This window comes from Mobula birostris, chromosome 27 (assembly GCF_030028105.1).
Source record: "Mobula birostris isolate sMobBir1 chromosome 27, sMobBir1.hap1, whole genome shotgun sequence".
Classification (NCBI taxonomy): Eukaryota; Metazoa; Chordata; class Chondrichthyes; order Myliobatiformes; family Myliobatidae; genus Mobula; species Mobula birostris.
In genome coordinates, this window is record NC_092396.1 from 17,549,136 (window position 1) to 17,561,414 (window position 12,279).

At 41.5% G+C, this 12,279-nt stretch overlaps 1 protein-coding gene across 1 annotated transcript in view; it reads right to left on the reverse strand.

The window, feature by feature from the left end:
• rnf207b (ring finger protein 207b) overlaps positions 1-11,937 on the reverse strand; it is a 52,862-nt gene extending 40,925 nt beyond the window's left edge. The window contains exons 1-5 of the mRNA XM_072244868.1: positions 11,861-11,937; positions 8,351-8,541; positions 4,073-4,205; positions 2,939-3,083; positions 203-284 (exon numbers count right to left, since the gene is read on the reverse strand). Of these exons, the coding sequence (XP_072100969.1) occupies positions 203-284; positions 2,939-3,083; positions 4,073-4,205; positions 8,351-8,541 (551 nt within the window). The 5' untranslated portion in view covers positions 11,861-11,937. The remainder of the gene's footprint in view (positions 1-202; positions 285-2,938; positions 3,084-4,072; positions 4,206-8,350; positions 8,542-11,860) is intronic.
• Positions 11,938-12,279: the final 342 nt, after the last annotated feature.

A 12,279-nucleotide genomic window follows, 5' to 3' on the forward strand; every position in this document is an offset into this window, starting at 1 on the left:
GGGAGCTGAACCTGAAGCCTTCCTTTTCCAAGGGTTTCACAAGATCAGTGGCAGGGAGCCTGTAGCTTACTCTGCTTTAACACCCAGCTAAGAAAGTATATTGTTAATTCCTCATGGTCTGCATGCCCCGTTTCTGAAGTCTACATTCTGTATCATCTTGTGTAAAATATTGTGGGCCCTCGGCCAAGAATGTCTGACTCACACTTGCATGTCCCGAAAGCAGTTGATACAGAGCATGGATTTCTTTTCTGTCGAGAACATGATGTATGGTTCTTCATGAAGAGCTGTGGAGGAAAACCACAAGATTGGAAATTGGCCTCTTGATCCATCACCTCAAATGATTTTTTTTTCTCTCTATCCCTCATTTTTCCTGATTCCCTCAGTGCCCAAAGAATCTGTTGATGTCAGCTATCAGGGTCTGCTGCCTGGCAATGTTTGTTGGCTGTTAGAAGAACTAAACAGACAAAAGAAGAGGCAAACTTGCAGTCCAGCAAGATGGAGCATTAGGAGGTTTTAATCAGAACCAGAAAGAGAGCTCAGCGGGGGATCAAAAACCATGAATGAAGTTTATAGAATCATTCACAAAATTGTTCGGGTAGCACGGTAGCATAGTGGTTAGCACAATGCTTTACAGTACCAGCGACCTGGGTTCAATTCTCTGCCACTGCCTGTAAGTAGTTTGTATGTTCTCCCCATGACCACGTGGGTTTCCTCTGGGTGATCCGGTTTCCTCTTACAGTCCATTTGGTAAGTTAATTGGTTGTTGTAAATTGCCCCATGATTAGGCTAGGATTAAAGTGGGAGATTGCTGGGTGGTGCTGCGCAAAGAGCTGCAGAACTGTGCCAACTCTTTAGAGGGTTATCATATATTGAAATAGTAAAATATTGGATAGTAAGAGATGAAATAATAAGGGATCTGGTATCTTCGAAAATAGATGAATCTTCCGGCCCATATGAAATGTACAGTAACAACTACAGTTAGCAGTCCTACTGATTGTTGTACCACTTTAAAAGAGAGGAAGGAATAAACTATGAACTAATAGGTCAATAAATAATAAACTATAAGCCATTAGCTTAATCACAGTTGTGTGTAAATTACTGGACACAATCCAAAGGGACAATGTAAAGCATCATTTAGAAAAGCACAAATTAATCAAGGATATCGCAATGAATCTGTCAAGAAAAGGTTATGTGTGACCATCTTGACCAATTTTATTTGAGGAGTTAACAAGGAGGATCAGTGAGTGTAGTGGATTTGATGGAACCAATATGGAATTTACCAAGACGATTGACAAGGTTCCACAAGATCTGGTTAAAAAAGTAAAACCCCATGAGATCTAAATGATTATGGCAAAATGAATACAAAACTAGAAGTGGCAGGAAGCAAAGAGTTATGGCTGGTAGGTGTTTTTACAAGAGGAAGATGGTTACCAGTGATGCTCCACAAGTCTCTTGACCTTGTATAAGTATTAACTTTCAGACTCAGATGTACACTCAGTGGCCATTTCATTAAGTACACCTGTACACCTTATTGTTAATGCAAATATCCAATCAGTCAATCACGTGACAGCAACTCAATGCATTCAGCGGTTCAGTTGTTGCTCAGACCAAATATCAGAATGGGGAAGAAATGTGATCTACGTGACTTTCACTGTGGAAATTTGTTGGTCCCAGACAGGCTGGTTTGAGTATCTCAGAAACTACTGATCTGGGACTTTCATGCACAACAGTCTCTAGAGTTTACAGAGAATGGTGTGAAAAAAACAAAAAAAAACATCCAGTGAGCAGAATTACTGTGGGCGAAAACACCTTATTAATAAGAGGTCAGAGGTGAGTAGCTGGACTGGTTCAAGCTGACAGGAAGGCGACAGTAACTCAAATAACCACACGTTACAACAGTGGTGTGAAGAAGAGCACCTCTGAACACACATGTTGAACCTTGAAGTGGATGGTGTATAGCAGCAGAAGGCCGCAAACAAACACTCAGGGTGCAGGAGTGACTTGACTTGATTGGATTCAGGAGGTTCCTAATCAAGCGGCCACTGAGTGTAGAGGACATAAACAAATAATCGCAGCTGGTGTAAACCTGGCCATGTGTTATGACAGTGAGGAGGAAAGTTTTGAACTTCAGGAAGTCTGAAATCAACCCCAGTGAAGTACTGACTGTTAAATTGCTGGAAGGTATATATTTCAGATAAACTGTTAATCTGATGCCCTGTCCAGCCTCATTGGAGATAGGTTGTGAAGATAATGATGAAGTAGGAGCGCTATATAAACATATGTTTTACCTGGGTGTTTACCTAAGGATTCTGATTGTCCTAATTTCTGAAAGGCAGAGATTAATCAATGCAGTTTGCAGTTTTATGCCAGTTTCTGGTCCTGGGGTATATCGCAATCAAGTCCAATTGTGCTGTAGTTTGATGCACATTTTCCAGCTGGTAGTTTTCTGGCTGGCTCTACAAATTATAAACTCTGTATTTGTCACTGGCTCGGGTTAGACACTTGTCACAAATCAGGGATTGAATGACAAACCACTCTAATCTGTGCAGCTCAGAGGCGTACTGGTTTAATAACACTTTTAAAACTGATTTATATGCTGATTCGTTTTTTAAAAATTCTCATAATATGGTCACAGTGACATGCATTAGCAATCCAAAGGATGGTTAAGAGACCACCATGCTGATGGAGTACTGAGTTACTGCATGGGCAAGAACCACTCTGAAGGGATATTCTGAGCCAGAGCTTTTGTTTTGCAATCCATTTCTTCTCCCGTGTTTTTTTTTTCAAAACTGAATTCAAATTCTCAAACGGAATGTGAACTCGGGCTCAGGTTTACTACTCCATATCATGAGGATGAACCTTCCAAAAGCACAAACGTATATCACCACAAAGATTTTCAGAGTTTGCAGCTTTCCAAATAAAGACGAGAGATACTTACGGCACTTTTTGTGCAGCTCCTTGGTACGTTTGGCGAGAGTGACAATTTCATGCCGGGCAAACATTTTTGCTCTGTGGGTATCCTCTCGACAGGAGCTACAGAGCGGTTGGTTACAGGTGTTGCAGTAAAACATGGAATCTGCGTCCTGAATAGGAGAAAGTGCCAACATTAGACACTGCACAAAACTGAGAACTTGTAGTTATACTTTTAAAAGTATTTTTCCCCTACCACTGCTTGTTGTAAATGGCCTCTGATACACAGACTGCTAAGATAATGGATGTCTACAGGGATGCATTACAATAGCACCCAAACCTGCTTTCAGTTTGAGTCACAGGCTAATGATCGAACCCCAGTCAGTCATTTCTGTTATGCCACAACAACTATCAAGTATATATGCCTCTAATGAAGTAAAACATCCAGAGACACTTCGCCATCAAATAAAGTTGACATAATGATAAGTTATAAAGAAAGATTGGTCAAAGACAAAGAAGAATGGGCCAGTGAGATAGACAAAATACCTTTTCTGTTGAAGATTTGAGTATGAAGGAGATAGGATTCTGGGCAGCTACACTGAAGTGGCTGTGATGGAAATAGGGTATTGCAATACAGCTTGGTCCTTCAGCCCAACAAGTCCATGCTGACCACCAGGTTGCTAGATTTGGAGAGACTTAGAGATTTGAAGAATGTATGAGGTTGTAGAGATGGGGAACAGCCAGACCATGGAGAGGTTTGATTAGAAGGATGAGAATTTAAAGATTGACACGATAGTGGAACGGGAATCAATGTAATTCTCTGAGCTTAGGGAAAATTCCTCACTTGGTCAAGTGAACTATGTCACAATTGTAATTTTCTCTCTCAAAGCCAGGCCATGAGAGGCTAATTCAGCATAGCGCACACACAGATCATGCAGGGATCCATCGTGGAAAACACAGACATTCATGAGTTTGGATATTGAATCATTGCTCTTTGATTGAGGGCTGAGTCATTACAAAATTCAAATTCAGTCTGGAACCACAGTGTTTCCAGCCAGTTTTGAAAAATATCACAGCAGAAGAGCTGAGACAATTGCTGCTAAATGAAGAGGGCAGCAATTGTCTCAGCTCTTCCGCTGTGATATTTTACGTGTCTCCCCACCTGCTTCTTGCACTCCAGGTCACAGTTTGCACACTGCACAATCTCCTCGCAGTCCGCTGAGCTGTCGACCAGGAACTTCAACAATCGATCTACCTTTGGGAGCCCACTGGTGCCCTTCACAATTGACATGCGTCTGAAATAGAAACAGAGTCACCTTCCAGTGCAGAATAACTAAAGAGGCACATTGAATATTCCTGTGGAATATCTAAAACCAGCTGCAGGATAGGAGCTGGGAAAAGCAGTTGTATGTAACATAGTAGAATACAAGGTTGGAAGGTTCATGAAACTACTTGAGCCAAGTAGATCAATATCACTGGAACTTGAAAAGGCGAAAAATACCTTTAATCTCAGGACATTTGCTCATGATAATACCAATCTACATTTATACATCTTTAACATAGAAAAATGCTACAAAAAAAAACAAGATGGTAGGAAATCTACACCGAAGATCAAGAACTGTTGAATTTTAATACTCCTCCAGAATTTTATCCCCTTTCATTTTCCTCTGACCCCATCTCTACATCCAGCTTTAACTCTTGATGTGTCACCACTTTCTGTTCACATCTTCCCTAAATAATCTGTCCTCACCAGAGGTCCTAGTTTTATTTCCCTTCACTCCTTTATCAATGAATTCTGAGGCTGGGAATCACTTCTTCTACTAAGTTCACCTCCATGCCCATTTCTTTGATTGGGAATCTTCACCCCAGACTGTGGACTCTATCTCCTGCTTCTTCGTTGATTTCATCTCCTTCTGACAGCTCTCCAATGTGTAACAAAATTTCATTGTTTTTTCTCTCAGCCCAGACAACCTCCATTTGTATCACAAAAAATCAAAACCTGCAGATGCTGGAAATCTGAAAATAAAAACAGAAAATGCTGAAAATACTCAGCTGGTTAGGCAGTATCTGAACTGGAGAAGAGAGAGAAAGGAGATGCCGTCACTGGCATCACACTTCCTTAGTCTTCACCCTTTTATTTATTTCCACCTTTCTCCCTTCTCTACAGCTTACAATATGTTTGTTTTCTAATGGCCAGTTCTGATGAAAAGTCATCAACTTGAACCAATAATTGCTTCTCATTTGACAGATTCAACTTCGCCTGCTAAATGTCTCCAGTTTTTTTTAATGGAAAGTAAAAAAATGCATTTCAGGAAGTCCCAAGTGCTTTACTGCCAGTGAAGTACCTTTGAGATTTAGTCACTGTTGTAATGTAGGAAATGTGACCACAAATCTGTAAGTGCCAACTTTACACAAGCAGCAATGTGTTAACAACCTGATATCTGTTTTTAGTGATGATAGTTGACAAATATTGACCAGGCTCCAGGGAGAATGCTCCTTATATACTTGAATCTCCTGGTATTTTTTGTCATTCATTTGAGAGGGCAATTGGCTCAACTACTCATCCACAAAAGATTTCATTTTTGATAATGTTACTGTCTTCATACTCTGATGAAGTGTCAGATTACACGTTCAAGTCTCTGGGGGAGAACCAGAATATTTTCCGAAGCAAGAGAGCAATGTTCCAAACTGAGTGATCCCGTAATGCTACACTAGCTCAAGATAGACAAAACATTGCCATGTGTTTGCTTTCATATAATAAGAACAGCCTCAATTCAGCTCAGTTCCTCACACTGGATCTGCTAAACACCACCTCGTAACTCAAATAACTCACCAATCAAGACAAAAGACGCAGAAAGAAACGGGAGCTCTCACCTGTGGTCATCAGTTTCATCCAGCCTCATCTCTGATCCTCGATTTTCTGAATCATCCAGGTTACAACACTCGCGGCCCTCCTCCCTACCCTGCAGCCACCCCCTCCCCCACCTCACACTGACCGCCCTTCCGTACTTTTCCCACCAATGGAATGTCCCGAATATCCGTCAGTGTGGACTATCGAGGGTTGATCAGTGGTTGCTGGAGAAGCTTGCAGGGACAAAATGATCATCAGGTTGGCAAGGGAGGCAGTACAGCGACTAAAAAAGACACAGCCAGTCAGTCACCTGTGGGGGATTGCATTTCATGACAAAGGGTTCCAGCTGCCCTGTACTATGCTTATATTGCTGGCCCAGCTCCTGGCCTCTCGAATCTTCATGGCGATGCCCACAATCTAACTGCAATTCTCATCCAGAAACAATAATTCAGCACTACTTTGGAAATATAGAAAGAAAACCTTCAAGTCCTGAAACAAACACGACCCAGTCCAATCCAAATATGATATTTTTTAATCCCACTGCGAATAGATTTTTGCAAAGTCAAATCTAAAATTAAAAATTGACAAGAGGATCAGATCACCTTGTAAATGTCACCCAGGGTTACAACCTAAAAGGTACACACCAGAACTCCTCAACAACAGAAGTTTGTTTTTGTTTTTTGTTTTGGGAGGTGGGGGTGGCACAGGGAGGGAGTATTTGGTGGTGGATGGAACTGTCGAGGTGCATTTTAATTGGTCAGTGCTGGATTTAAGGCCACTATTAGATTAGAGAGCCTCTTACTTATTGTCATGGGGATTGCATGCCTGTGCTATCTTGGCTTTGTTAGCCTGATATGCCTTGCATTGCGATCTCTCTAAAAGTAGCCTGGCTTTTATTGTGCAGCTGTTCCACAATGGGAACGGTGTGAATTATGCTTCCTCTTAGTTACAGAGAACTGACTGGGTGACCGCAGCTCATTAGCATGAGATAACTGTCCACTTGAGAGCTTTCATGTCATCTGGACCCACAGTGAGGATCAAGTTTTATGTCCCGGTCTCTCCAGGGACTGACTGTTTGATAGCCATCCCTCCCTGTTCCTCACCTCTCTGAAAATGCTGCACAATAGGGACACATTGAAGTGCGGAACGTGAATTTGACCTGATTCCACACAGGATCCTTAAACAGTGAGCTTGGTGTTAGATGGCTCATCACTGCTGGCAGGTAGGTCATGGAAATAGAGGAAGATCTGAGCCTCTGTCCACGTCAGGTCCTGCCAGCCAGGGTCACACTAAATCAGGATGAAGAACCATCTTTTCTCTCCACAAACCCCTTATGGCCCCTCTCATTCCCCCTAATCACTTATCTCTTCATTAGTATCACTTCCTCTCCCCAGCTCCACCAATCAGACTGATAACATCCCAGTCAGTGAGTTGGGAAGAATCTTCCCTGGCTCGGCACGGCATTATCAGAGGACTTCTGGTTGAGAATGAGATGCTTCTTCAAGCAGGAGCAAAGGTCACATGATCACAATGAGGAGCAGAGAGTGCAGCCTGTTTTTAAATCAACATGATTTATCCGCAACAAACAGGATTTCCCGATTGTCAGCCATTTAAATTCCAATCCACATTCCCATTCCGACATGTCAGTCCATGACCTCCTCTACTGTCACAATGAGGCTACTCTCAGGTTGAAGGAGCAACACCTCATATTCCATCTGGGCATTCTCCAACCTGATGGCATGAACATCGATTTCTCCAACATCTGGTAATTTTCCCCCTCCCCCATCCCTCTTCTTCAATTCCCCACTCTGGCCCCCTCTTACCTCTTCTCTTCTCCTCCCCTGTCTATCACCTCCCCCACAGTCCCCCTCCTCCTTCCCTTTCTCCCGTGGTCCACTCTCCTCTCCTATCAGATTCCTTCTTCCTCAGCCCTTTACCTTTTCCACTTACCACCTCCCAGTTTCTCATTTCTTGCTGAGCTGTAAATAACAGCAACTTTATAGCCAATTTCATAAGTGTCAATTAAGTATTTAGCTTCATTCACAAGGTCTATAAAGTTCCGTGTTTTTTAAAATTAATGCCACACACTTCTTTTTTCATTAATTCCTTCACAGGATGTGGACGTCATTAGAAATACTGGTACTTCTTCCCTCACTGCCCCTAAACCAAAGAGGAAGTTAACAGTCACCATATTGAGAGTCCAGAGCAGGGGTTTCCAACCTTTTTTATGCCATGGACCCCTACCATTAAACGAAGGGTCTGTGGAACCCAGGTTGCAAACCCCTGCTCTCGAGCTATGTATAAGGTAGGTTGGCAGATTTTCTTTCGTGAAGGGCATTAATAAATCAGGAAGGTTTTTTTTAAAGACAATCTAGTGGTTTATTTAATGTGCTGGGGTTCATTTTTAAATTTCAGATTTATTTAATTACCTGAAATGTAAATTCCCCAAACTTGTACCTGCAAACATGTGGAAAGGATTTCTCTAATTCTGTACCCCAACTGTCTGTGAGTTGAATATATACAAGCCAAACACATTATGTTTTAAATGGGATCGGCCCTCTTTCTTTATATCTTGCTCAAGTTTCTTACCCACAGAGAGGGCACAAGAGGCGTCCTTCTGTAGCCCTGCCCCGCAGGCAGGTTGCACAGAAGGTATGGTAGCAGTCCAGCAGGCAGGGATGTTCATACTGTTCATAGCAGAGATAACAGACCAGGGGGTGGCAATTCGCATTGTCCAAATCATACAGATTATCCAAAGGGGAGAATATTCCACCAGACATCTGAAAAAAAAAGAAGAAACTTTAGGAACCAGCTGTTCTTTTGCTGTATAATAAGTAAAAATAGTCATGGATGAATGATTTTAGATAGATATGAAAAACTGAGTTCCTTTCCTTCAACTGGAGAAGGTTAAGATTAATAAAATCCTGAAAGGTCCTGACAGAGCATTTAGAGAAAAACTGTTCCTATTGGCAGCAGGGCCATAGAGCCAAAACTAAGGCAAGGGTAAATTGTTTTACAGTGCAACTCGCTGAGGTCTGGAAAGCACTACTGAGAATAGTAGTGGAGGCAGATTCAAAGGTGTTCACAGGGGAGCTTGATAAGTATCTGAATGGAAAGGCTTAGCAGGGCTGTGGGGAGAGGGCAAGGAGGGTAGAGCTTGCTGGATTGCTCATACGTAGATCTGGAACGGACTCATTTGACCACATGGCCTCATTTTGTGCCATAATAGTTATGTGATTCTGTAATTGGGAAAAGAATATAAAAACACTGGAGAAGATGCAAGATAAAGTTATGAGAAAGGACCCACAATAGGAGGTTCTAACCACTAAGAAAATCTAAACAGACTGGGGTTCTTCACTAGAAAAGATAAGCAGAAGGCGGACGAGGTAATTATGAAAATAATGAAAGGATTTGATAGGGTAGATGTAGAGAAAACATTTCCACCTGTGGGCTAGTCCAAAGTATGGCAATAAACATATGATATTAATAATCCAATCAAAATTACAGGGGAAACTTACTCAGAGAAAATCTGTAACTTGCTACTAAATGGTGTAGTTGTGGGAAAACAGAGTAGTTTTATTTACAACAAACAAAAGAAAATTAAAGCACGAGAAGCAGAGGCAAGAGAAAACCATTTGGCAGAAAGAGTTCGCAAAAACAAAACTTCTATAACAACACAGCTGATCTCTTACCTCCGCACCACCATCCTGCGTTATTCCTGATCCTCTTAATATCAAAAAATCTATCAGTTTCTGTCTTGAATATACTCATCTACTGGGGTTCCACAAGCTTCTTGGGTAAAGAAGGCACCCTCTGGATGTGGAAATTTCTTGTTACCTACGTTCTAAATGGCCAACCACTTATTTTGATAATAGATTTAGATACCCCAGCTGGGGAAAGATCACATATTCATCCATCGGGTCAAGACCGTTAAGAATTTTGCATGGTTCTATGAGATCTAAACTTAACAGAGTATAAACCAGTCTGCTCTTTCTCCCTTCAAGTGAAAAACCTGCCATCCTTAAAGACAATCTGATAAACCTTTGCTACTTTCCTCCTATTCTAGTTCCAGATAACACAGCCAAGGGCTACACCCACATCTACCTTGTCATGCTGCATTAGAATTTTTTATGTTTCAATTAAACTCCCTCTCTTTCTTCTGAACAATGAGTACACACCTAATCTGATTAAGCTGTCCTCATAAAAAGCAGCAAACCCAGGAATCGAGCTGATGACCCTTTGCTGCACTCCCTTTGTTGCAAGTATATCCTTCCTTAGCTTAAATAGGTCAGATGTGCACACAATAGTCCAGATGCACATTCAGCATTGTTCCGTATAATTGAAAGATGTCCCTACCATTTAATTTAAATCCTCTTGCAATAAAGGCTAGCATACCATTTTGCAGACACAAAAAACTGCAGGTGCCAGAGTATGGAGCAACAAGCAATCTGTTGGAGGAATTGAGAGGGCTGAGCAGCATTTGTGGGAGGAAAGGAACTGTTGATAATTTAGGTTGAAACCCTGCATCAGGACTGATAATAGAGAGGAGAAATGGCCAATATAAGGAGGAGAAGGGAAGTGGTGGGCCAGGAGTCTGAGGTGAATTTTGCTTACCGTTCCATCTGTCCATCACCTACTTGCTTCTCCTTTGGTTTCCCTTTCCTATCCCCTCCCCTGTCAGTTCTATCTGTCCATCACCCCCCACCCCTAATCTGGTTCCATTTATTACCTACCAATCTCTGTCTCTTCCCCTTACTTCCTCCTCCCCGCACACCTGGCTCCATCTGCATAGTTTTTCCTTCTTTCTCATCCTCCCATCTATCACTGCCAACCTCTGTCTCAATCTCCTCCCTCCCTCCCTCGCTCCCACTTGGCTCCATCTGACTATCTTCCCTCCCTCATTTGTTTCCATCTATCACCCACCAGCCTTGGTCTCACCCATTCCCTCTTACTTCTATATATTGCTTATTCTTTAAATGCACTCTCAGTCCTGAAACAAGGTTTCGACCTGAAACTTCGACCATCCCTTTGCCTCAACAAGTGTTGTTTGACCCTCTAAGTTCCTCCAGCGGTTTTTTTGTTACATTTTTCCCTGTTTAATTGCTTGCCAAACCTACAGTACATACTCAATTTCAGTGATTCATATACAGTACAAGGAAACCCATCCCTCTGAATACTAACACCTTTCAATACTTTTCCCTTTTAAAATGCTCCACCATGCTATTTTTCTTCAAACTTAGAGGATTACATTTTTTTATACATTATATTCCATCTGCCATGTCCTTGCTCCTTCACTTTACCTGTCTGAATCCCCTGAAGTCTCTCCATATTAAACACCAGCACACATCGTTACTTAACTTATGTTGTCATCATACCTACCAGCTGAGGCACTGCAGCTCCTGTATTGAAAGCAGGTGTCACTTCATCATAAGCACATTACATTGCCATTTTCCATTATCAATGCATTCATAGAAATTTCGAATTGAAAAAGTTGACAAGCTATTTTGTAAATGCCATTTTAAAAAAGTATAAATTAAATTTAGTAAGATTTCCATGTTATAAAAGTAGGACATTAAAATCAATTTATTTTGAAGCATTCAGAGAATTTCGTAACTGCCTCCCACTTTGGTTCTTTTAATTTTGCTTTAACCCATTCAAAGATGTCACTCAGATTATAAGTTGTTTTATTAATTACTAATATTGTAAAGTACACTAATCCAGACACCAATATTCACACTCAACATGCAATAACTCTGAAATATTCTTTTAAAATTTGCAGTATGAATGCAAATGAAGTAAATATCTGATTTAGGTTGTAATTTCTCTAAGTTTCTATAGAGATACTTGTGAATTATATTATCCAATGATGTCACTACTATACTGGAATTCTAAAAAGAGCAAGCTCACTCAAAAGGCTGCAGACAAATCCTCAAACAGGTATGAACAACACAGACAGGAGTTGTATTCAGCAGTCCCCACTGCCACCTCACACCACAGAGCAGATCCTGTGACTATGTTGTACAATAATACCAGATATTAAAGTGATTTTAACAAGAGTAGCTGGAGATGTTATCTGGGATTCAGCTCCGCTCTCCTTACCTCAGTTCCGTCTCTCTGGCCTCTGGCTGGTATGAGAGAAATCTCTGATCTCTTTTAGAAAGCAGCTGCCCTTTGACGTCAGGGCCCCATGTACTTGTGTCCTTCACTGGGAGGCTCCTGGTTTCAGCAAGCTGGGGATTGGCCTGATGGTGTTTTACTCCTAGTGTGTTTTACTTCAGCACAAAATGCTGCTGTACTAGTGTTGGTAACTTTAATCAGCTCCTATTGTTTTGCGTGAAGGGATTGTTTCAGATTACTCTGCTCTGTTAAACTTTTCTCCTAACTCCAATCAAATTTCCCCCACCATGGACTGCCAATGAGAGTCACAACTAGTACTCGACATAATGACTGTGGTAAATTGCCCTGTATTTTACAACCTTTTCAAAAATGTTGATCATACCACTGTACCCCTAATGCAT